The 25830-nt window shown below is 38.2% G+C and overlaps 1 protein-coding gene across 3 annotated transcripts in view; it reads left to right on the forward strand.

Moving 5' to 3' along the window:
• The first annotated feature begins 487 nt into the window (after nt 1-487).
• The window catches only part of LOC149219097 (phosphatidylinositol-glycan biosynthesis class F-like protein), a 92363-nt gene continuing 67020 nt past the window's right edge, over nt 488-25830 (forward strand). The window contains exons 1-5 of one of the 3 annotated variants that reach the window (XM_089384259.1): nt 488-952; nt 1058-1123; nt 1214-1256; nt 2471-2525; nt 2785-2833. In XM_089384259.1, coding sequence (XP_089240385.1) covers nt 791-952; nt 1058-1123; nt 1214-1256; nt 2471-2525; nt 2785-2833 — 375 coding nt within the window. In that variant the 5' untranslated portion in view covers nt 488-790. The remainder of the gene's footprint in view (nt 953-1057; nt 1124-1213; nt 1257-2470; nt 2526-2784; nt 2834-25830) is intronic. The other 2 variants (XM_089384260.1, XM_089384258.1) reach the window with 2 other exon arrangements.

The raw sequence follows: 25830 nt of genomic DNA on the forward strand, positions 1-25830 counted from the left end.
AAGTCAATAAACTCTGTAGCACACTACAACCTTTGACAAACATTTAGATGAAGTTTATGTTGTGAAAAATTTTTATTTTATTTTATTTCCAAAACTTTATAGCAAGACTCCTCGTTAATTAATAATCACAACAAATTCTCGCATAATCTCTGTCATATATAAGTTGAGTCTAAATAACCTTACAGTACACATATTGTAGACATTCAATCCCCTCTATATATATATATATAACTTTAACTTATTATAAAATATTTAATTACATTAAAATATCAATAATTCATCTAATTTATTTTAGAATTTTAATTTTATTATTGTTAAAAACCATTTTTACTTAAACTAAATTACAAGGAAAACTAGCTATCCAACCTTATTCTCTGTAATGTTACTCGTCAGTTCATACTCATCATTTTTTTTTACCAATTAAAATATAATGCCTATTTCTAATTTTCCTGTACATGCTCATACTCGTCATTCTCAGAAGGCTTTGATTCTGGTATAATGGTGGAAGACCAGAATCTAACAGTCTCATGTTAAAATTATTTGTTCCTAACAGCCTCTCGGTTAAAATAATGTCTTTAAAAACAATTTCTTTAGATTAAAATTATTTGTTCTTAACAGCATCTCGATTAAAATAATGTCTTTGAAAACAATTTCTTTAGATTAAATTATTTGTCTGAGGCACACTGCATCCATTTGTGTGCATTGATCCGACTGAATAGTAGACAATGCATCCATTTGTATACATTCGTCTGACGAAATAGTATGAATACGCGTCTATGAGCGAGTACTAATGTCGAGTGATGTTCAAAAACCCACCAACCAGAGCAGATATGGCCTTATTTACGTGACTCTTCCATGTGGGATTGCCTTGTTTTCGGCTATTTTGATCTCTGAAGTCATTCTCGGATGGAATCTTATCAGTCACCCCGTCAAAGCCATCGGCTTCTTATGGGTTCGTTCATTCATGCTTTCGCTTTTTAAATTTAAAAATAGATCTCCGTTTCAATGAAAGTGTACCTTGAATACCTGCTAACAGTCGTAGTTTCGATTATTCCAGGTAGTAGAAGGCCCTGTTGTCGTTCTGGCCTACAGTCAAATCAGACTCAACCCACAAACTTGCTCGGTAATTTTGTCAATTTAAACGAACAAAACATGGTATTTAGATTTGGGTGCCACTGCCATGGATTGCAGCTAACATAAGATTGTATGACAGAAAATGTGGGCTATAGGGCGTGGCCTTCTAAGCTTTCCTATAGGTAAGTACAAGGGTTACCTATTCAATTTTTTTTCTTGGTTGAGAGTTTTTTTGTTTTGTTTTGTTTGGTAAGTAGACCTTTGTTAAGGAAGCGGTTGCCATATACTACGACCAAGAGGTACCTATTCTGCTAAATTCGTCGAGGACTTGCCCTGACCTTTGCCATTGAGATACACTGCATTGGGCAGTCAAAGTGGGACTTAACCTGGTTTTGGATGCAATATTAACTTTGTTGGCTGCTCTAATTTGGCAAGATGACTTCAGCAACAGAAAGTGCTTTGATATTACCAATTAGGGTCGCGAATAAATATTTTCAGCGTAGACCTCCTGAGTAGCTTTGGGACTTGCCGTACCACGTCCAGTTCCTCGGTACTGAAATCTATTATTTTGCTTGCAATTACTTCACGATTTAACTCAAGACACCGAGCTCATCTGCCTATCATTAGGCCAAAGAGAATTCGAGCATACGAGACGTAGAGTTCAAATGTTGATTTGTTTTGATTTAGTGCTGCTGAATTTCGGGTCTGAGATGTACCTCTGTGCTTTTTAAGCACCCATGTTGTCAGTTGTCACTAGTACCTTCGTATGTTGACAACATACACTAACAAAATTGTCAATCGTCTAGGTCTATTTGCTTTTTATTTGTTGATGGTTGTCCTGGTAACTCAGGGCATTCTCCAAGTAACCTTCCCTTAAAGGGTCCAATAAGATCACTCCAAAGAGGGCTGTGAAACGTTAAAGCCCACTAGTCCTTCTCTAGATGCCCCGAAATGAGGGCAGGTTGTGTTCCAAGACACCTGTTTTTGGTTCCATTCCTGCTCCCATTCTTGTTTCAGTACGACATTAGTACATTACTAATCAATTTTATATGTATAATATACTTTGGAAGGGGGAATTGACTCATGTTCCTTATCCCTGAAAACTCTCTTGTCTGTTTCTCATTTCCCATTCTTGCTAATTCAGGCAGGCTCTCTACATATAGGTGTCTGCTCATTGAGGCCTTCATGCTGTAGCATGGTTCAGAGGATGCATATTACATACCATTGCTTTTGCCCTTTACCCTTTAGCTAAATTTGTCCTGCTGATCGTGGGGATTGATTGATTAATGTTCTTGTTAATTCACGTGTCACCTTGCACTTTTTTGAAGCAAAGGGTAAAATGAAGCTGTGAGAGAAGAACCAACAACTACAGATACTAAAGTCAGGATGTATGCAGGTGCTCTAGTAAATGCATTTGGAGCCATTGTTTTTGGTGCACCTCTTGGCCTTGAGTAAGTCTTTGATTCGTATATTTGAATTTTGCAATCTGCTTTTTTGTTGATTCATGTCCAAACTCTAACCTGCTTTGTCTATATCATGAACTTACTGTTAAGAATCATTACTGGCATGTGCCTTTTTGTGACATGACATTGGTAACGTCTGTCATAAATACAGATTGAAGAGTTTAATGCAGACATTAGGGACAGAGTTGTTGTATATAACTGGTGTTTCATCTCATAGATTGACAATGCTGTTCTGCCTCAATTGCAGGTATGCTGCAAGGACTCTACATTGGTCACTGCTTATTTCTTCATTAACTGTGAGTGTATACCTTTAAAACCAAGCAAGCTTACAATTCCAGTTTACTTAAATCACATGTCCATTGAGGCTTTGTTGAGAACGTTATAATATCATGCTTTGAAGTATTTTACATACTTTCTTGTGATCAATGTGAAATTAACTGATAGCATTCAACAATTTTAGTTAATCATTCATGAGTATAATCCAGATCTATTCTCTAATATTCACTTCATCAAATTTGCAAATCATTTTGCAAGAGCCATACATATTATGATTTTTTTCAGGATCCTTTAGAGAAAAAAAAGACTATCCGAGACATACATCCTTGCTTATGGAAAGTCCAGTTCAGAGCTAGTTCAAATCGATGTTGTCAGGACCGAACCAGTCAACCCTAAAAGCTGGAACTGCACTGAAGTGGGTAAAAAAGCTGGACACAAAACTGGTTGACCAAAAAATACGTTAAATATTCAAATTTTGATAAACAGTTATATCTTAATGTACTTCCTGTAAATCCAAACTATTAGACACCAAATATGCAAAGTTTTCTCATATATATAGCATTGTAAGGGTGAATACAGCAAAATGCCACTGAGTACAATAGATATCTAAACCAAAATACATTAATGTTGAGGGTTTAGATGGTCTGCAGAGTCCAAAAATAATCATGCTATAGTACACAATCAAATCAAACTACATTATCATCTGATTCTAGATTCTCTACATTCTCTGCATGGGTATCCTCAACATCTTTATTAGATACTCTTGAAGGTCCAACAGCAATGTCTGTATTCTATGGTGGTGGATGCGCTACAAGTCATCTGGGATTAAGTCTATTCACCGTAGAAAGGGAGATGCCATTATATAGATTAAAATTAGGTTTTAAGGTAGTTGTAGGGTTTTTGCTTTTTGTGTTCGTAATTTTATTTTTGGTTTTTTTTGGGAAAGGAGGCACACCAGTACAATACTGGTCAAACTTGAATGTTCTGACAGATTTTGTCTTGAACTGGTTGCTTTGGAACAGTTCAGACCTGTTCAGGACTGGTTCAGACCAAAACTGGTCAATTCCGGTTTGGGAGGCTGGTTCAACTGGAAACCTCCCAAAGCCGATTCAACCTGGCAGTTTTACCAGTTCTGGTTCAGTTCCAATAACATTGGTTCAAATGCCCCATTGAAACTTCATCTTCTGGAAATTATCTCCCTGCAGAGGGCCGAAACCTGCTTCATTCTTCTGTTGCAAAAATTGTAAATACTTCATCCAATTAGTGTCCACAGGGTGGCCGAATTGTTTGGCCTTTCAGTATCCTTCTGAGTGCAGATGATCCTTGGCCAAGATAATATTTGTAGAGATAAAATGTTTTATACCAAAAGATTCGACATAATCTTTCCTTTAGTTTTTCCTTGAGATGCACATCTGCTTTTTTGCTGTCATGAATGTCTTTCAACATTATATCACAGAATCGTCAAGCCTTCTACAGAAATCACATTCACTTATCGTTTTCATCATATGCTAAACATTCAGCCAAACTATTCTTACATTCATCAATGATTATTAGGTCTAGTCCTCCAGATAACTTCAATACAGCTTGGTAATCATGGTGTAATCATCCTGTCTGCTCATATGTTGATGAGCCAGCTTCGGTAGGGTCAGGTTCCCTCTTCTCTGCTTCAGTGCACTATCAGTGGATTCATTGTTTACATTAACGTCAATATAAGCATTGAAGTCTGTTTGAAGGAAGCTAACTCTTCTGATATTTCTAAAACGCTGCCTTGCAAATGTTTCTACAAGCATATCTTCTTTCTTTTATGTATTTGGTCAATGGGGGTTTTACTTTCTGGACAAATACTCCACTTGTTCAAGAACTAGAAGTGCTTTGAAAGTTCTAACTTCTGAAACACTGGTCTATTATACCAGAAGTTGAAGCACTACTAGTCGGCAGCAGGAAACAATAAGCAAGTGTAAAGCAGAAATTTGTTAAACTGAGAGCTTATACATGCAATCCTGTTTGATATATTCACTCTTAAAAATATTTTAAAACATCTATGTGAGAGTTGAGACTAATAATGTTTAGCAATTTTATTTATTGGGCCTTGGTGTTCTTGATTTTTTTTAATTAATCTGATTCTCCATAAGAGTATCAATCAGCTCAATCAATAATTCTAAATATAAGAAATTTCTGCATCTGACAATTGATAATGAATAAAAGTGCCAGGTCCTAGACAATGATTGATTATAATGGATGCTTTTAATTGTCTCATCTTTCATTGTGTTTTTTTCACCCACCCTTGAAATAATCTTCAAGGATTCACACTGTCTGTCCTGAAATTGTTCAAATTTTCATGCATCCTAGGTAGGTCTATGACTTAACCAAGCACATAAACACACTAAAGATGCTCAACTATGAAACACTTTGCATAGCGAAATATAATAGCAAACAGATTAACAAAAGTACACAAGATTTTTTGGCCCAATTCACATTTCTCATTAGTCCATCAATAAGAAAACACTAGGGCTCATGGCCCTTTACGAACCTTGATACAAAGCTAATATCCAGAGTCTGTCTTTTGACTGGAACAACTAGAGCTGAGGCCTAATCCTTCAGGCCTTCATCTGCCCATAAAACAACTTAACTTACTTGCTGTCTGCCGTCCTTTGCAAGCAGCCCTTTCAGTCCTCTTTGTCCTTGAAGTACCTTGTTATAACCCTTGTTCTTTGGTTGCTACAGGCTTCTTTTGTCCACAGTCTTATTTAGCCTGCCTTTGTTTGTGTTGCACTCAAATTGTCAAAGTTCTAGGGAAGCGGAAGTACAATTTTTTTGAACAAAGATCGGATCACATATCAGCGGTCCATATGTCACGGTTATCCCATTCTGCAAGTTATGTAATGTAAATGATCTTAGTAAAATGTAACAACCTAGGTAAACTTATTTTGATGACGAATTTCATTCTAGGAGGTTTTTTAACCTCCCTGTTTACCTGTGTTTCTAAACACGGCTAATCAGAAGAGTTTTTTCCCTTCAGCTTAAACCCCAAAGCTAGGGTGAAATTTATTGTCAAATTATTAGATGAGTCCTAGTGTTTTTAGTCGAGTCTGATGTAAAAGTGGTTTGGGAATAATTTAAGCTAGTTGACTTAATTATTTTATTACAAATCACTTGGTTTACTAGATCATATTGTGTCGCAGATGGGTTGTGTCTTGAGGGTTTAAGCCAAATGTGTATTCCCCCTTTGAGGGTTGTAAATGTAAAATCTTATGTATTAGAGGGTGAAAAAAATAATTAAATCTTCTCATGTGTAAATTAATTAATTTTTTTAGCAAAATAAAATTAAATCCTAAGCTAGAAAATTAATTAATAGAGAGTCAAAATTAAATTGTCTTAGGAAAAATAATTCTACAAGTAGAAAAATTCGTGGGTTTTGAATGAATCAATTTTAAGGGTCTCCACCAAGAGAATATTGTATATTTTAAGAAAATTTGGACCCTTGGACCTTGGTGGTTAAGTCAAAGTCAAAAACTTGAGGAAATTAACTCAAAATAATTAATTTTGAATTAATAAAAATGAAATTAAATGACAAATTCGAAAATTCTTCAAAAATAAAAAATTAAGGGCAAAGATTAAAAGAGCTTTAAGTGTTTATCAGTGGCGAAGATTATTTTGACAAGGATCAAAGAAACTAGTCGTTGTTTTTCCAGTTGGAGGATAAATCTATAAATTAGAGTGTCATTTGAGTCTCTAGCTAGAAAATTTATGCTGAAGCAATTTTGTAACTATTGTCCCACTGGGAACTATTTTCTCAATCATAATAAAGACTTTGGGGTGTAATTCAAGGTGTTCTTGCTTATTGATTCGTGGTATGTGCCGACTACGAGCATCTCTATGTGTTGATTTGGGGTAGCATTGGATGTGTTCTAGCCACGAAATTTGGTGGAGAGGTTGGGGCACATGAGATCTCCAATACCCAGAAAGGGTTTGGACAGATTCTAAACAGATCTGGAGATATTAAAATAATTAATATTTTTAATAGACTTAGGGAAAATAAAATATTAATGTGTATTAATATGAATTTGTGTTAGAATGGTCCAAAAGACATGGATCAAGCCAGATCTAATCTTAGCCGTTGAGATGTCAACAAGAAAAGTATAAGAGGAGGCTTGAGGGTCACTTGGAGAAGTACACTAGATGATTAGTCATTCTATTATCTAGAGCGGGGTTTGCTAAGAGAGATAGAATCAGTGATCGGGAGAGCAGCTGAGGGGCATTGAGTACAGAGAAACAGAGAAGGCAGAGATTGTGCTGGGGGAGCAGCGCAGCAGCTAAGGAGTGTGACGCAGAGCCAGCAAGGGCTCACGCAGAGGCAGCCAAGTGCTGCGCAAAGCACCAGAGGGGCTAGCGTAGCTGACGCATGGCCTCTTGGGGCTGATGCAGGACTAGAAAGGCTGACGCAGGGCCAACGTGAGACAGAGAGGGGCTCACGCAGTCCAGATTGGGCAGACGCTGGGGTTGTAGGAGAAGTTTTGTGCTGAGGAGCTGCTAGAAGGGTTCTTCCGGTGTTTCAGCCAGGAGATTTCTCTCAAACTGTGAGGTATAGCTGCTAAGGAAATTCTCTATTGGGTAGGCCAGTTTCGACACCCAGATTGTACTCTCATATTGCTTAATAAGAAAACCCTCAGATAGCTGCACTGATTTTCCCGCATTGGGTTTTTCTGGGGACATTGGTCCAAAAATAATGGTGTCATGTGGTGTGTTTGTTCTTGTTTCTTTTAGTCGCTGATCTGTAATATGTTGAGCATGCACTAGTGTTTATTTTCAGTATTTACTTTGTAAATAACTTGTTAAAGAAAATTTAACAAGTAGTTAGGAATAAATCAGGAAAAGTGCATGAAGGGTTTCTAAATTAAGTAAACTTAGAAACTTTAACATGGTATTAGAGCATGATTGCAGATCACAGGAGGACTAAAAGACATCAGCTGAGCGGAGCAATAACAACAGAAAACAACTGTCTTGAGGTGACAAAAGCTGTTTCTAGCAGCGCAGAAGCCAAAGAAGTGTGACGCAGAGCCAGCCAGAGCTACGTAGAGGAAGCCGGGAACTGCACAGAGCCTCAGAGAGGCCAGTGTTGATGACGCAAAAGGTCAGAGGGTTGACGCAGAGCATCCTAGGGCTGACGCAGACCCATCTGGGGTGATGTAGGCCCAACGTGGGGCAGAGAGGGGCTGACGTAGTTCACAAAGAGGAGTTGCTAGAGTCTAGAAGACTGCAGAAATATTGCAGAGTGGCGTTGGTGAGTTACTGTAGTCAGAACAATACTTGACAGAGCAGGGCCAGAGGAGTTGTTACCGAGGGTTTCTAGCTGAGGAACCTGGATCAGCAGTGCAGTTGCACAAGACGATCAGAGTAAGGGGCATCTCGACAAGCGACATAAGGATTTCCAGGAGGGAAATCAGGACTCAGAGGGAGTCCAGAAGAAAACTTCCAGACGGGAAGTAGAGACTCAGAGGAGTCGAACAGAGAACTTCCAGGAGGGAAGTAGAGGAGTGTCATGGCACTACAGGGGGTAAGAGACCAGGATAGACTGGACAAAGCATCGAACTTCGCAGTCTGGAAGGCCAAAATCTTATTAGTGCTTGACAGGAATCGTGTCAAGAACTTCGCTTTGAAGACGATATCTATCCTAGTCGACCCAAATGATAATGACAAGTACGAAGAGGCAATGATGACGGCCAAGTGCATTATCCTTGACGGGGTCAAGGTCATGTGGTACCACTTATAGCCGAGAAGGAAATGACAATTGAGATATGGGTGGCTCTCAAGAACCTGTACCAATTTACTTCTGTGTAGAGAAGAATGCTGCTTGAGAACCAGATGAGGTCGTATCAGATAATGAAGGGTCAATCGATTGCCACCTTCCTTGGAGGACTGAATGAGATCCAAGACCAGTTGACTGCTATAGGAGAGACACCTGATCAGGTGCTTATGGTGAGGACAACTCTGAATGCTGTCTCAAAAGATTGGGAAGTGTTTGTCCAGAGTATCCTGGGCAGAGGGACTCTCCTACCTTGGGACGAGATGTGGGCAGTTCTTCGCCAGGAAGAGATCAGACGACAGTCAAAGACAGGTAGCAGCAGCAAAGGGATCAAGGTTCAGCAGGAGGAGGAGGATGTGGCCCTAGCATTTGAGGGAAAGCAGGAGAAGCGGAAGAAGAAAGATCCCTCCAAAATCAAGTGCTTCCACTGTGGGGAGATGGGTCATTATGCGACCTAGTGCCCAAGAAAGAAGAATAAGGGAGAGTCTTCTGAGACTAAGGCAGCGCTAGCACGGGCATGGAAGGAAGTTTTGACAGACGATGATTGTGCCATGAGTGCACACACGCCACTTGAGCGGAAGTGGGGAGACATCGAGCTGTAGTCAGGAAGACTACAGGGGATGAGGGGCAGGATCCTTGAGGTACCCAGCCTCTTGGATTAGACCTTGCTACGAGAGCCTCGATGAGGAGTAGCAGGACTGGTTGAGTGGGTAGAGACGGATGCAGATGGAGCGACATAGAGAGATACAGTGCAGGAGTCCCGAGACAACGCAGAGCTAACAGGTTGCAGTAGTGCGAGTGGCACAAGAGTGTTGCACCAATGCAGGACGACACAGAGAGGTGTGCAACAGTGTGAGATGCAGGGAGTTGTTGCAGCAACGCAGATGTCAGAGAGGGAGCACTTGTCAGCGATAGAGGGAGCTTCAGCATTAAAGGGTGTTTCTAACCCAACAGGGAGGTCAGTTGGGAGATTAGTTGCTTACTTCTCAGTAACTGAGTTGTAGTGTAGTAGTGGGCAGCACGATGCAGCATGATGAGAGGAGGTGCAGTGCAGATGCAGTGTTGGGAGAAAGGACTAGCAACAACACGGATGCAGAGAGAGTTGTCGTACAGATGCAGAAGTGGTAGTGGCAGAACCATGGGCAACAGTACAGGAGGCAGCAGTGCAGAGGATGGTGGGCAGGAAGGCCTAGCATCGGCACAGGTACCGATGCCGGATGATCAGAGTAATACTCAGTGAGGAGTATTGCTAGAGCATAGTCCTCGCTAAAAGGGAGTGTTGATTTGGGGTAGCATCGGATGTGCTCTAACCACGAAATTTGGTGGAGAGGTTGGGGCACATGAGTACTCCAATACCCAGAAAGGGTTTGGACAGATTCTAAACAGGTCAGGAGATGTTAAAATAATTAATATTTTTAATGGAGTCCCTAAGTCTAAACTTAGGGAAAATAAAATATTAATGTGTATTAATATGAATCTGTGTTAGAATGGTCCAAAAGACATGGATCAAGCCGGATTTAATCTTAGTCGTTGATTAGGGACTTAATCTCGGCCGTTGAGATGTCAACAGGAAAAGTATAAGAGGAGGCTTGAGGGTCACTTGGAGAAGTACACCAGATGATCAATCATTTTATTCTCTAGAGCGGGGGCTGCTAAGAGAGATAGAATCAGTGATCGGGACAACAACTGAGGGGCATTGAGTACAGAGAAACAGAAAAGACAAAGATTGTGCTGGGAGAGCAGCGCAACAGCTAAGGAGGGTGACGCAGAGCTAGCAAGGGCTCACAGAGGGCCACGCAAAGGCAGGCAAGTGTTGCGTAGAGCACGAGAGGGGCTAGCGCTGCTGATGCAGAGGCTTCCAGAGGTGATGAGGGCCTCCTGGGGCTGACGCAGACCTAGAAAGGCTGACACAGGGCCAGCGTGAGACAGAGAGGGGTTGACGCAGTCCAGATTGGGTAGATGCTGGAGTTGCAGGAGCAGTTTTGTGCAGAGTTGTCGAAAGTGTTTTTCCGGGGTTTCAGCCAGCAGATTTCTCTCAAACTATGAGGTATAGTTGCTAAGGAAATTCTCTGTTGGGTAGGCTAGTGTCGGCACCCAGATTGTACTCTGATATTGCTTAATAAGAAAACCCTCAGATAACTGCACTGGTTTTCCCACATTGGGTTTTTTCCAGGGACATTGATCCAAAAATAATGGTGTCATGTGGTGTGTTTGTTCTTGTTTCTTTTAGTTGCTGATCTGTAATATGTTGAGCATGCACTGGTGTTTATTTTCAGTATTTACTTTGTAAATAACTTGTTAAAGAAAATTTAACAAGTAGGTAGTAATAAATCAGGAAAAGTACATGAAGGGTTTCTAAATTAAGTAAACTTAGAAACTTTAGCACTATGTTGTGTTGAACTTTGGTAAGATTTGTTTTTTCATTAGATGGAGATAAAACCATACTATTTATAGTTTTGGGCTAATCTTAGGTGGTTTGATTCCCCATGTGATCTAACAAATTATTTTTGAGATAAATTCATAGTGTTTGTAGGTACTTTAGTCCTTGGCTTCCAAGTTCTCAAACTTGGGGAAGAATCACTGTTGCTTGGATTCTAGATATTTATATGGTGGATTAAATCTTCTTTAAGGTTATAGTATGCATTGGGGTTTCTAAAGTATTTTTAGCCATTCTTCAAAGGAAAAAACTCCATAAAAATATTTTTCTCAAAAATTTAAAATTTTGTAGATCTAACTTGTAAATTATTTTTTCTAACTTGGGTTTTGGGGTTTTGAATTTTTGTTTGTTTGTTTGTTCTTTTGTTAGTTTGGATTGGGTATTTGAGTTTCTATTCTAAATTTGTTTTAGGATTGAGGAAGAAATTGACATTGGAGACGTCTAGGGTTTTTAGGCTATTTTTGCAGGTTTCTTATTTTCAAATCTGGAAAAAAACCCATTTTTTGAAGGCCCTAGCCCTTACCCAACCTAAAAGGCTAGTGTTTGAGATCTATTTTGCAAGCATTAATAATGCCATAAACCCTACAATGGCTAGATCTCATTGCAAAAAAGAGTTTCTTCAAAGTATTGACATTTTATCTCTAACAATTTGTTTTGCAACAATTTTGGCTCAGTTCTTGTGTTTTCAGGTGCCAAGAACATTGGAGAATTTTGGCAAATTTGGGCAAGTAATCATCAAGGCCTTCGGCCTAGAGTTTGACCTCTAAATCCTAGTGTTATCTTTGATTTATTACAATAGTCAAATCAATAACAATTAAGCCCTAAAATTACATGCTACATGGTCAAAATTGTTTAAAATTGCAAAATCTTCATTTTCATAAATTTTGGCCACTTGGGCATCCCAGATCTAGTCTAGATCTAACTTTTATGCTTGCTGAAATTTACTGCATAACTGAAGTTTTCAGATCTGAACTTTCTGAAGCATACACTTAATAAAGGTCTAAATCTTGAAATTTTCAGTTTCCAGTAAAATTTTCTATTTCTAGGCAATTTTGGCATTGATTGTAACTGCGTTAGCTTGCTGATCTGTCAATTATTCGCTGCTGTAGTAAATAGATCAGATCTGAAATTTTCTGAATCACACTCTTTAAATACCCTAAAAATTGATTTTCCTTCCAAGTTGGGTGCATTTTATTTTTTTTGGGTATATTGGGCATTCTTTCTGACATCTCTAGCTTGCTGATATATGGGTCAATTTACTGCTATAATAACTTATTACAAGTCTGAAATATTACTAAATACATCTTCATAAAATAAGCTAGACACAAATTTATTTCTGCTGGTCATTGGAAAGTTCTGTACTTTATATGTTGGGCAAATTTTATAATTTAGAGTGATTTTTCTACTACTGTCATAACATTAATAAGTGCTGAAATTTTCTGAAGTACTACTGCTGATTTAACTGTTGAGATCTAACACTTGTGTGGTTTACTCTAAGTTTGTACAATTTCCGTAATTTGGCACCTAAAGCATTGGTATATTTAAGCTCTAGATATGATCTTGTGATAATTGGAATCTAATTAGCATCTTTGTCTTTGGTAATCACTCTAAATTTTGGCATCTAAGTTTTCATTTGACTATCTTGAATGGTGATTAGTTTATCTTTAAAGTGGTATCAAACATTGTTGAAAAATTGGCATTTTACATTTTGTGAGAATTTGTTGAAGTTTTGCACTGGTGTCTCTAAAGCAATTTATCTTGTTAATATTGTCATCTTCAGTGTTGAAAATATCGTTATCGGCAAAATATCGGCGAGGGTTTAGAAAACATCTTATCAGCAACATCGGCGAAAATATCGGCAAGCATAAAAAATGCATAATAACATATAAAGCAATAACAACATGAACTAAACACATTGGCACATAAATATGAAGAAAGCACTGATATATATGATGTCAAATAGAAATGATACATCAAACTTCAAAAGGCGATACCAAATCCTGTTGATCCCTAATAATTGTCCAATCAAGGACTCAAACAAAATAACATCACATATCCTACTGATCCCTAATAATTGTCCAATCAAGGACTCAAACAAAATAACATCACATATATTAAACTTTAAAAGTATTTCATCATCATGAGTTATAAACTTATATGTAGCAAAAGTTGCAAAACAAATAAAACTAGCAACTATCTATCTGAGACCATTGGCCTCTCCCTAGCAGCTTTCTTTCTGTCTTGTTCAGCAATTGCTTCAGGAGCTTTTTGTATAACCTCTACACTAGAAACCATACAAGGCATTACATTTGCATCATGTGCAGGGAGTCTAGCCAGATGGTATTTCAATCATGTAACCCCTCTTGACATCTTGGTCCCACATAATATGCATGATATATATGCCTGATTTGCCTCATCAACAAGCTCCCCATACTCCCAAAATGGGTCCAAGGCTTTTGGCATATTTGACATTTGTAGTGGAACTAATTCAAACCTAGGGCACAAAAAAACAAAAATTTGGCATTAAACCCTCCAACACAAAAAATAATAAGTAATAACCACCTTATTTAAAAAAAATTACTACATTATTTGCATTTTGCAATGTGAATGAAAATAGCAATAAGAGGGTGCATAAGAAAGTTGAAAAAAAATGAAGCTTGCTGTCCAAATATGGAGAAAACCCTTGCATTGGCTCATGGGCATGAAAATCATAGCAAATGGAAAAAAACAAAGAAACAAAATGTTGGTAGGCAAAGAGGCAAGCAAGCATAACCCTAAATCTATGAAAAAATCATTAACATGGGGGTTTTTAAGAACATACCTGTTAATGGAAGAAATGAAGTTTGTCTCACTGTTCCTCAATCTTTGATCCACAAAAAAATCTTAGTTGGTGGCGATAATCGTTGTTTGATCCTTAAACCTTCATTGACAACCACCACAAAACTCTTCCCCTTCCTTCTCCAACACTCAAAAACAGAAATGAAGAAAAAAACGATTTTCCCTTTTTCTAGCTGCGGCATAACACGCTCGACGATATTTTCTGTTGCCTCGCGATATTTTGCCAAGATATCGACAATATCTCGGAAATATCACGATATTTTCGGGAGCCAAATATTTCGGCTCGCCGAAAATATCGCGATATTTCCGATATTTGGCGATATATCGCCGATATTATCATCACTGGTCATCTTATCATTGTTAAGTACTCTCTCTATAAGCTAATTCACACTAAGTACTCACCCATAATTCAAGATAATCTCACCCATAATCTCTTGCATAAGCATCCTAGATTTAACGTGCATTAAAACTTACCTCCTAGCATAAGCTAGGTTGATAGAAATCTAGGGCAACCCTTCTCACCTAGCTTGAGGGGCTTGGAAACTCTTCGGTGGTTAACACAGTGACCTTGCAATCGTCAGAGCCACAGTTTGTGCAGTGCCAGAGGCATCGGGTGATAGGAGCACAACAGAAGGTATCATTAATTAGGCCCTAGCCTGCTTTCTGTTGGCCTCCTTGCCACAACCTACCTTGGAGCCCAACTTCAAAATAGTTGAGGGAAGACCATACTTAGACTAGGCATATAATTAAAATAAGCCAAGATCACTACATCTCACATAGATCTTAGGACTTGCACATCATATAGGATAGTTAATCATTCAAGCAGCGGGTGTCCATCCGGTCACTTGGTTTCAAATTACCATAAGCAAGAATTGTGACTCCATTAAGGCATTGGTCTCATACTTAAAATCTAATTTAATCATTAATCTTGCTAAATTTAACCAAGTAACTAGGCCACTCATCCGTGTCTCCCAAACAAGTTGGTTTCCAACTTGTTTTCTTTTACTTCATTCCATAGTGATTGCCCCCCATAGCCTGCTGTTGGGAGTCAAATAGAACAGTGGGCGGGGAGCAGAGTGACAGCCCTCGCCCTGAGCGGTTGTCGCGATCCCTGTATAATCTGGCGGCAACCATCTGTTCTGTCCTCAATCCTTGAGGCCCTCGGCCTCCTTCTCTGCTACGGTCTGATCCTCCAGACCCTTTGCCACACTGTTTGTCCACAACCAAGTTGCTACAATAGCTCTCAATCTGCTTGGCTTCTCCTCCTTTAACTGTGGTCAACACTAAATAAATGTGGCCTTCCTTCAACACACAGAACAGGCCCTCCAGGCCACTGTGATCTCTCTGCCAACCTCCTAACTTCACCTCAGTAGGCTCCTTAACAAGCCTTGGAAGCCCTAATAGACCTCGGCTTCAATTGTTACATTTGTGGGTCACTTTAGGAGGTCTCTTTAACTCCTCAGCCTGTCCTACTTGCTTTCTCAGGCCCTTGGCCTGCTCACTTAAGGTCACTGCCCAACCTTGGATGATCTGACCATAACTCTTTAAACCCTAATAGGCCTGTGAAGGCCTCTCTTTTGCTGCGGCCAGGTTATTCCTAGTCCTTGGCTGCCCTGAGGAGGCCTCAACCTACTCTCTTCTCCATGGCTTGCTGCCTAAGTAGCCCTAACATAACTTGGATGCTCTGGAATCTAGATCAGGCTGCAACCAACCTTATTCCACCTCATCCCTCAAGAATTATCCTCCACAAAATCTGAAACAAACTTCAACCTCTTTTAGACAGATTTCTCTTCCCTCTTGAGAAGAACTTGGCCTCCTTGAATAGAACTCAACCTCCTCTAATGCTCTCTCACTACACACATAAAGTTCATCTTAATGTGTGACTAGGCCTCTCCTTTGGCCTATATTTGTAACTGTTGTGTGAGTGTCTTGGGGGTCTTCTTTGTCTTTTAAGAAACTCTTACTTGACCACTCAACAACAAATTAGAATAATAAATTACTTTCCTTGGGTTCCAAGTGTTGAGAAATCAATAGAGCAGTAATTAGGGTGATTTCTCTTTACTTGATAATTGCTTGTGAAGATATGTTGGCTTCTTATTATTTTTATTATGCTATTTTCATCAAACAATTACCAAAACCATAAACCATGAATATCACAAAAAAAGGCAATGAACACATGATGTAGGCTCCAAGCTAGGGCAAAACCCAATAAATTCTTCTCTTCTTATAGAATCAGATCAAAGTGAGAAATCCAAGATCAAGACCTCCCACAAGACCCAAGTCAGCCCTCTTTTCAAGCTCTTCCAACAAGTCAAAGTCAACTCAAGTAAAAAATAGTTAAAGCTCTTCAAACTTGTTCAAACTTCAGATTTTCGGCCCCTACAATTAGGTTTGCAACTTTGGCCCTTGCAATTTTCCTGCAACTTCACGTGTGAGGGTTTTAGGGCAGAAAGACGATCTTTTAGACCTTCGCTCTCTCTCTTTTGACTTCCTTAGACCTTCGCTCTTCCTTCTAGCCTTTTTCGCTGGTATTTCTCTCTCTTTTTGGCACAAGAATCGAACTTGCTTGCTTGTCTTCAAATGAGGTCAAACTATCCTCTATTTATACACAACTAGGAGGTCAAATGGATCCCATCCAGGGGCGACTTCTCTGGGTAGGGAGGAATTAGTCTTGTGGGGACAAAATTGACATTTTTGACTCAAATAAAATTTCTTTTCCACTTCTTTTCAAAAGTCCAAATAGAACTTGACTCTAGTACAATAGTTTGACTTACAAGTTACAAAAAATATTATTTTGACTCAAAGAACCCTAGAAGCATGAAGAACATGCTTGACCTAAATAACAATTTGACTTGACCATGAAATCCATGCTTGAAAAAAAAGTATTTTTCTTTTTCTTCTTTCACTTTTTACATGAAATATACAATAACACAAGTACAATGATAATTATGAAGACCGAACCTAGTTACATTTTCCAACATTCCCTCTTAACTAGGGAGGTGTTCATAATTAAACAACCAGTACACGGATACTCTGAAATTGAAATATTCTCATAAGAAGAGTCATATTGATAAGCTATCAACAAACATCAACATCATAACCAACATTTTCAAATTGTAATATAGTAAGGCCTTTAATTGTCAAGCTCTAACTCCCCATAAGATTAGAGCACAATGCTGGGAGGCATACATATGGACACTAACACAACAACCTCTCAAGGCACATACCCCATCTGGATGTTCACCAGGTATGTCGTTCCAGGACAATCCTTATCTTGGATTCCCAACCTTCAAAGAATATCGGTCCTTTTCGACCACTCTTATCTTGGATAACCCTGTCCAATCCTCAAAGAGTGTCGGTCCACGAGACTACTTCCTATATTGGATTCCCAATCCTCAAGGAGTACTAGTCCTAGGTTCTTATCCAATCCTCCATTCTCCCTACTAGTGCCTTCACAAGACTTACGACTGTTAGTCTTGGTCTAGTGCATGACACATGGAGAATACGTTGTTCAACATCACTCCCTCTCAATCAGGGAGGTAATCCTCATTCCCTTCAAACAGGGAGTAGATCCTAACTCCCTCTCAAAGAGGGAGATACAACCATAAGCTTCATGTTTGTCTAATTCATCAACTACTAGTTCTTTTGTTGAGATCATAGTAATAGCTTCAAGTGCTCGTTTTTTCACATCATTATATCTTACTTGACCTTCGACCTTTTTGGATGTTATGGAGCCAAACTCTTTTTCAATCTGTCTTCATGACAAGGTCATTAGCCTTTTATATCACTTTCCACCAACCATCATTTATAGTATCTTTGTCATCAAAGGTATCTTGTCAAACCAATCAATGTAGAGCTAATCATAGCTCCCTCTGTCCATCTAGGAAAGTGAATATCATCAGATCCAACATGACCAACAGGGTATCTCGTGACATGCTACCTTTTCGACCTTCATGGTGCACACATTTCTGCCATATATACTTCTAGGCTATTATCCTTGTTGTCCATTCAATCCATGTGCTCTTAAATAGAGTTTAAACCAAACAGTTGTCTATTCAACTGCTTTTTTTTCATTCTATACTTCTGCAATAGATTCTTCTAGGTAGCCAAATCATATCTCAAACAAGCCATCAATATCAGAGTTACCAAATCATGATAGCCATTTTTCAAGATGTCAAATTTTGCTACTAGCTCCCTCTGAGATCAACATCCCTTTGCATGGTCTATCTTCGTACTAAAATCCTTCTGCATGTTCTTCATATATCAATCATCAATCAATGTGTACATGGAATGAACCAATCAACAAGCTTCAATATCATATCCGTAAGAGTCTTTACAACTCCCTTTTCTTACATATTTCATATTGGAAAATCGGAAATGCAGAAATATTTTCTCTTCTTGATAATTACTTGTGATTTCTTTGAGTTATTATTGTTTTTCTTATGTTCTTCTTTTATCTTAGTTCATCAAGAAATTACCAAAACCAAAACATGAAGATCAAGGACACCAGATGTAGGTGCACAACTAGGGCAAAACCCCTATATAGGGGAAAACCTAGTCAAGAACTCTTCCTTCAGTAATTCAAATGAGATAGACCAAGACCCTAGACCAACAGACCTTCCTCCTCCACCAAGTCAGCCTTCCAAGATGATTTAGTAGTCTCTTCTTATCCAACAGCTTCAACCTAACAACAATCTAGAAATTTTGGCTTCTGAGCAACAAAACTTTGATTTCTATAGCATCGGATGTGCTTTAGCCTCGAGATTTTGTAGAGAGGCTAATACACATGCATTCTCTAAGACCTAGAAATCGTTTGGGAAATTTCCACCTAGAGATGGTTTAATTAAAATAATTAATCATTATTAATGTATTCCTAAGTTTAAACTTAGGAAATGTGATTAATTAAAGGGTATTAATTAAATTTGGTGTGAATCTTCTAGATAAAGACGAGGATCAAGTCCCAGTTAATCTTACCCTTTGATTATGTTTTAATCTTGGCCGTTGGTTCTCCATCGAGAGATTATAAGGTGCTTGATGGGCACAAGGAGAACACACTGAGATAGTGAGATCTAGAGATCGAATTTTTCAAGAGTAGCAGCGCTGAGTTGCCAGAGAAAGATCGAGTGATCTTCTTGCAGTGAGGGGCAGGGATAGTAGACCGGAGGGGATTTTTCCAGTTTCGGAGAGTGCAAGGCAGAGAAGGCAATGAGAGGTTCAGAGAGGCAACACAGTGCTTCAAAGGGAGTCTGTAATTTTGCTAGGAGCAGTTGAGATCTAGTGTCGGAAGCTGGGGTGTGAGACGGGAGAGGCCAGAGAGTCGAGTTCCAGTTAGCAAAACGATCAACAAGAAGGGTGACGCAGTGACTGCGCAGAGGCAGCGTGGGGCTAGCCATCCAGAGCCTGGATCAGATTCGGATCGCCAGTAACAGTGTGAGAATATTTCTCACTACCTCTTTGCCAGTTTATTCTCTGTATCAGATAGCCAGTTTGGGCATCCAATGATTTGTACTCAGATTACTACTGCATAATAATAAAACCCTCAACTGTTGCACCGGTTTTCCCAACTTGTGTTTTTTCGGGGACATTGGTCCAAAGACAAAGGTGTAATTGTGTGTGTGTTTATTTCTCTTTTGTGCAGTATTTTTTTCTGCATTATTTTATATTGTGAAGGCTATAGTAGATTTTATTTCGATGTTTACTGTGTAACACTGTAAATAACTTGATTCAAAAATTAACTAGTAGGAGAAATTTAATTATTTGCTGTAGTAGGAATTCGGGTAACCGAATTTTCACATATTCATACTAGAATCCTTCTTCATGCTCTTAATCTATCAATCATCAATCAATGCATTCATGGAATGAACCAGTCAACAAGCTTCAATATCATATCCATCAAAGTCTTTACAACTCCCTTTTCTTACGTTCTTCATATTGGAAAATTGGAAAGGCAGAAATATTTTCTCTTCTTGATAATTACTTGTGATTTCTTTGAGTTATTATTGTTTTTCTTATGTTCTTCTTTTATCTTAGTTCATCAAGCAATTACCAAAACCAAAACACGAAGATCAAGGACACCAGACGTAGGCGCACAATGAGGACCCCTATATAGTGGAAAACCCAGTCAATAACTCTTCCTTCAGTAATTCAAATGAGATAGACCAAGACCCTAGACCAATAGACTTTCCTCCTCCACCAAGTTAGATTTTCAAGATGATTTAGTAGTCCCTTCTTATCGAGCAGCTTCAACCCAACAACAATCCAGAAATTTCGGCTTCTCAGCAACAAAACTTTGATTTTTATAGCATCAGATGTGCTCTAGCCTTGAGATTTTGTAGAGAGGCTAAGACACAAGCATTCTCCAAGACCTAGAAATCGTTTGGGAAATTTCCACCTAGATTTGGTTTAATTAAAATAATTAATCATTTTTAATGTATTCCTAAGTCTAAATTTAGGAAATGTGATTAATTAAAGGGTATTAATTAAATTTGGTTTGCATCTTCTAGATAAAGACGAGGATTAACTCCCAGTTAATCTCAGCCCTTGATTATGTTTTAATCTTGGTCATTGGTGCTGCAACAAGAGATTATAAGGAGGAGCTTGATGGGCACTTGGAGAACACACCAAGATAGTGAGATCTAGAGATCGAATTTCTCAAGAGTAGCAACACTGAATTGTCGGAGAAAGATCAAGTGAACTTCTTGCAGTGAGGGGCAGGGATAGTAGACCGAAGGGGATTTTTCCAGTTCTGGAGAGTGCAAGATAGAGAAGGCAATGGGAGGTTCAGAGAGGCAGCACAGTGCTTCAGAGGGATTTTGTAATTTTGCTAGGAGTAGTCGAGATCTAGTGCCTGAAGCCGGGGTGTGAGACTGGAGAGGCCAGAGAGTCGAGTTCCAGTCAGCAAAACGATCAACAAGAAGGGTGACGCAGTAGAGACTATGACGCAGTGACAACGTAGGGCTAGCCATCCAAAGCCTAGATCAGATTCGGATCGCCAGTAACAGTGTGAGAATATTTCTCACTACCTCTTTGCTAATTTATTCTCTGTATCGGATAGCCAGTTTGGGCATATTGATTTGTACTCAGATTACTACTGCATAATAGTAAAACCCTCAAATGCTGCACCAGTTTTTCCAAGTTGTGTTTTTTTGGGGACATTGGTCCAAAAACAACGGTGTAATTATGTCTGTGTTTATTTCTCTTCTGTGCAATATTTTGTTTTCGCAATATTTTATATTGTGAAGGTTGTAGTAGATTTTATTTCGATATTTACTGTGTAACACTGTAAATAACTTGATTAAGAAATTAACAAGTAGGAGAAATTTAATCAGTTGCTGCAGTAGGAATTCGGGTCACCGAATTTTCACATCTTCAGACTAGAATCCTTCCTCATGCTCTTCATCTATCAATCATCAATCAATGTGTTCACGGAATGAACCAATCAACAAGCTTCAATATCATATCCATTAGAGTCTTTACAACTCCCTTTTCTTACGTTCTTCATATTGGAAAATCGGAAAGGCATAAATATTTTCTCTTCTTGATAATTACTTGTGATTTCTTTGAGTTATTATTGTTTTTCTTATGTTCTTTTATCTTAGTTCATCAAGCAATTACCAAAACCAAAACACGAAGATCAAGGACACCAGATGTAGGCGCACAACCAGGGCAAAACTCCTATATAGGGGAAAACCCAGTCAAGAACTCTTCCTTCAGTAATTCAAATGAGATAGACCAAGACCCTAGACCAACAGACCTTCCTCCTCCACCAAGTTAGCCTTCCAAGATGATTTAGTAGTCTCTTCTTATCCAACAGCTTCAACCTAGCAACAATCCAGAAATTTCGGCTTCTTAGCAACAGAACTTTGACCCAGCTTCAGGACTGCAGTTTCGATCTAGCAATTTCAATTCCTTCAGCCTAGAATCTTCACAGCTTCGACCTTGATGCGACAACTTCATAGCTTCGACCTTGATGCAACTTCACAGCTTTGACCTTGATGCAACAACTTCACAACTTCGACCTTGATGTAGCAACTTCACAGCTTCGACCTTGATGCAGCAACTTCATAGTTTCAACCTTGATGCAGTTTCAAAATTTTGTTGCACATGAGAGAGAGACCTAACAACTTAGATTCCAACTTCTTTCTTGAAGTTTGCACCTTTTTTGCTTCCCAACTACTGCAATTTGAACTTGTGTGAGATGTCCTCCAAATGAATTGAGTTATTGCTTATATATCGTCATCTTAGGTGATCAAATTCTTCTAATGAGTTTGACTTGTCCTTGAGGCCGACTTGGTGGAGGAGGCCTAATTGACCTAATTTACATTAAAATAATTTTCTTTCTTGACAAATAATTTCCAAGAAGGGTTCTTTACATTGTGACATGGACAAGGACACTTAACATAAACCCTAGAAGTCTTCAATGGAGACTTTGACCTAAAAACAATTGACCCAAGCATGAAACCCATGCTTTAATAAGCCAATTTATTTAATAATAAAATTTCTTTTTATTTCTTTTGACAAATACATTTCAAATATAATTATGAAGATCGACACTAGTTACATTCTTCAACACTCCCTCTTAACTAGGGAGGTATTCATAATTACCTATATCTATAGAGGTACATGGAAGATCTCCAAAATGAACTACGAATATTTCAACACACTCAGTACTATGAACTAGATTCTTGACTAATCTATTCGTGTGGGACTAAGATGGACTAAAGCTTTCAGCCAGTCTAGGTACCATTAGGTTTACTAACTAACCATCAACCTAGGGATCTAGGTGCATATCCAAGGTCAAAGCTCCAAGACCAACGCCACCCTCCCTCTTTGGGATCTAGACATCAAACACACATAGGCCGACCATATGTCCTCCCAAGCATCCGCCATTAGATGCTTCATCTCTCCCTAATAAACTAGATATATCCATTTGTCCAAGCATGCTCCCAGAGTGTTCAACTTGTTTATGGAGAGACAAGCACAAACCCCAATTAGTAATAAACTTTCAAATATACATACAAGTAAACACAAACCTTTGGGGTCTTCAATCATCCTGATGCCACTTATATCAAGTTATTCATATGCAACTAGTTGAAAGCTTTTCTTCTTTCATTTCTTCAACAACACCAAGACATCCTCAATACATTGTAGTACTTTCATTCATTCTCCAATTTCTTCTTCAAGGTATCCATCATGACTATCATAATATGCCCTCCCTCTTAATTTGGGGAGATCAACATTAGAGAACCTATCATGGCTTCATTCCTTTTTACAACATCAAGGTCATCTTGATCATCTTCATTCTTCATCATGTTTACCAATATTATCAAGTCAACTTTACTTACAAATATCTCCAACATCTTGCGGAGCAAGTACAACCAAATACAAAAGCATAAATTTAACTATATCAGAATCATGTCAATACAATAATGGAAGCATTAGACTTTAGACATCAAATACCTAAACTTAGTTAGGTTCATAATCAACAAGAGACACATACTTCTAAACTTCAACTTCTTGCTAGGGTTTTGTTACAAACGCTAGACTACAACATAAAATGACTTAATCAATAAATCAATCTCATTCTATCTAGGGCCTGAATATTATTTTCAGAGATATATGACAGATTCTACTATGATCCATTACAAACCCTAGATTCCATCTTAGAGACACAAATCCTTAGATATCAACAATTCAATCAAATAACAATTCTACTATACATTTTAGACTCTACTAGGGTTTGTTGCAAACCCTAGATTTAATCATCATATCGGAAACAATATCATCATATCCTACAATATCAAACTTCTACTAGGGCTTTGTTACAAATCCTAGAATTTACAAACCATGAGCATCGACAATTAGGTTAGCATATATGCATATCTAGGATTTCATAATCATGCACAAGCATATAACAATATCTACTAGTTAAACCCAAGACACCAATATCAATACATTAAAGTTAGACATACAACAATTTTGACGAGGCCAAGGTTTCCATCAAACAAACGAACATACACCTAGGGCTTCATTCCTAGGATCTTACTATAGATATTATAAGGGTTTTGCTCATAAACCCTAATTTATCAAACCCTAAAGATCTAGGGATTCAATACATAACTTTGGATAGCAAACCCTAAAAAACTAGGGATTTGATCATAATAATACCAAAACATCGAAAGAATAGGAATTCTAGATTTCATTAACAACTCCAAGTAGACTAGGGTTTGCATGTTAGCATCGACATACCCTTAGGTTAGGGTTTTACGGTGAACCTTTTTAGGTTTCCACAAGAATGATAATATAATGAGGGTAGATTCAATCTAATGATTAATCACCCTAACAAGAATCTTTGTGATTCAAAACCCTAGACATAACGATGTTAGTAATGTAAAGCAAATTTTAAAAGAAAGAATGACCGTACCTTTTGCATGAAGAGAACTTTATAACAAAGCTTATAGTTTAAGACATACCTCGAGTTGTTCCTTAACAAACCTTGTATGACATCAATTCTTGAAGGGCAGAACTTCTTCCATGCTTCAAGTCTATCCTTTGAAGTCTCCTCCATAACCCTTGAGTATTTAGCAAGCTTTCCTAACACAGAAAATATAAAAGGTTATTAGCATATAATTCAAACAAGTCTTGATGTGAGAAACCAAACATGAAAAGATGAAACAAAGAACAAAATACTTATCTTTTGGTAAATTGGTGGAGGCTCCCTCTTAATCCAATCTTGAGGGAAACCTACAACTAAAAATAAAATGTGTTCTAACAAGACATGTTAGACCTACAAGTTCTAGAAATCAAAACATAAAGGAAAACAATTCAAAACTTAGAATAGAAGGATATGTAAGGGATAGAGTCCCTAAGAGTCCCTAGCAAATAAGTCTTTGACTTTGTATTCTTCCATCTTGTTCTTCTTTGGTGGAGCTTCATCGACAATATTTGCTTGATCCCTATCTCTCTTCTTATTCCTTGGACTCTTTGGACAATGACTTTTGTAGTGACCCATCTTGTGACAATTGTAACATTCGATCTTTGATAGGTCTACTTTCTTCTTTGGTCCTTTGTACTTCTTGAAGGTTCCCTTTTTCTTGTGATGAGCGGAATAGGCATTTGAGATGTTCTCCTCTTCATCCTCCTTGTTGCTTACTAACGATATTCTAGCTTCTTCTTGACTACATGCATTCCACATTTGTTCAAATATTGGAGTATCCTTCCAACTGTTGATTCCTGATGCAAAGGCACTCCATGATGTTGGTAGTCCTAGAAGGGCAGTAATCATGAGCTCTTTTTCTGGTACAATTTCATCTATTGCTTGAAGTTCGTCTTTGATTCTAGATATCCTTATAAAGAAGGATGCTACAGTATCGTCCTTCGTCATCTTAATAGTTTTTAATTCATTCTTGAGGCTTGCAATTTGACCAATGTTCTTGATTGTGAATAATTTGGATAGAGCCTCATACATTTCTTGAGTAGAATCTATGTTGGATATATATGGAATGAGGTTGTCTTTTACTCCATCCACTATTAGGTTCATGGCCAATATTTCGGTTTCTCTGAACTTTTCTTTCTTGGCTTCACTTGATTCAGTTGTAGGTTTTTTGACTTTTCCTCGAACTTAATCCAAAATTTTATTCTTCTCGAGGATGAGATCTATCCTCTTTTTCCATGCCCTGTAGTTAGAGGCTCGTTTTAGTTTCTTTTCTCCCTTCATTGAGTTAAACATAGTTCTTGTAGATAGTAGGCTTATTCCCTTATCTGATCCCTTTAATGATCTTCTGTCAATCTCCTTTTTCCTTCAATAGATCTTCAAGCTACCTTTTTCTTCTTCTTCACCTTAGCTTCGATATCATGTTGGAAAATCGGAAAGGTAGAAAGATTTTCTCTTCTTGATAATTACTTGTGACTTCTTTGAGTTATTGTTTTTCTTATGTTCT

Source organism: Pinus tabuliformis, chromosome Q (assembly GCF_031772625.1).
Source record: "Pinus tabuliformis cultivar Carrire ecotype Pingquan chromosome Q, CPIR1, whole genome shotgun sequence".
Classification (NCBI taxonomy): domain Eukaryota; kingdom Viridiplantae; phylum Streptophyta; class Pinopsida; order Pinales; family Pinaceae; genus Pinus; species Pinus tabuliformis.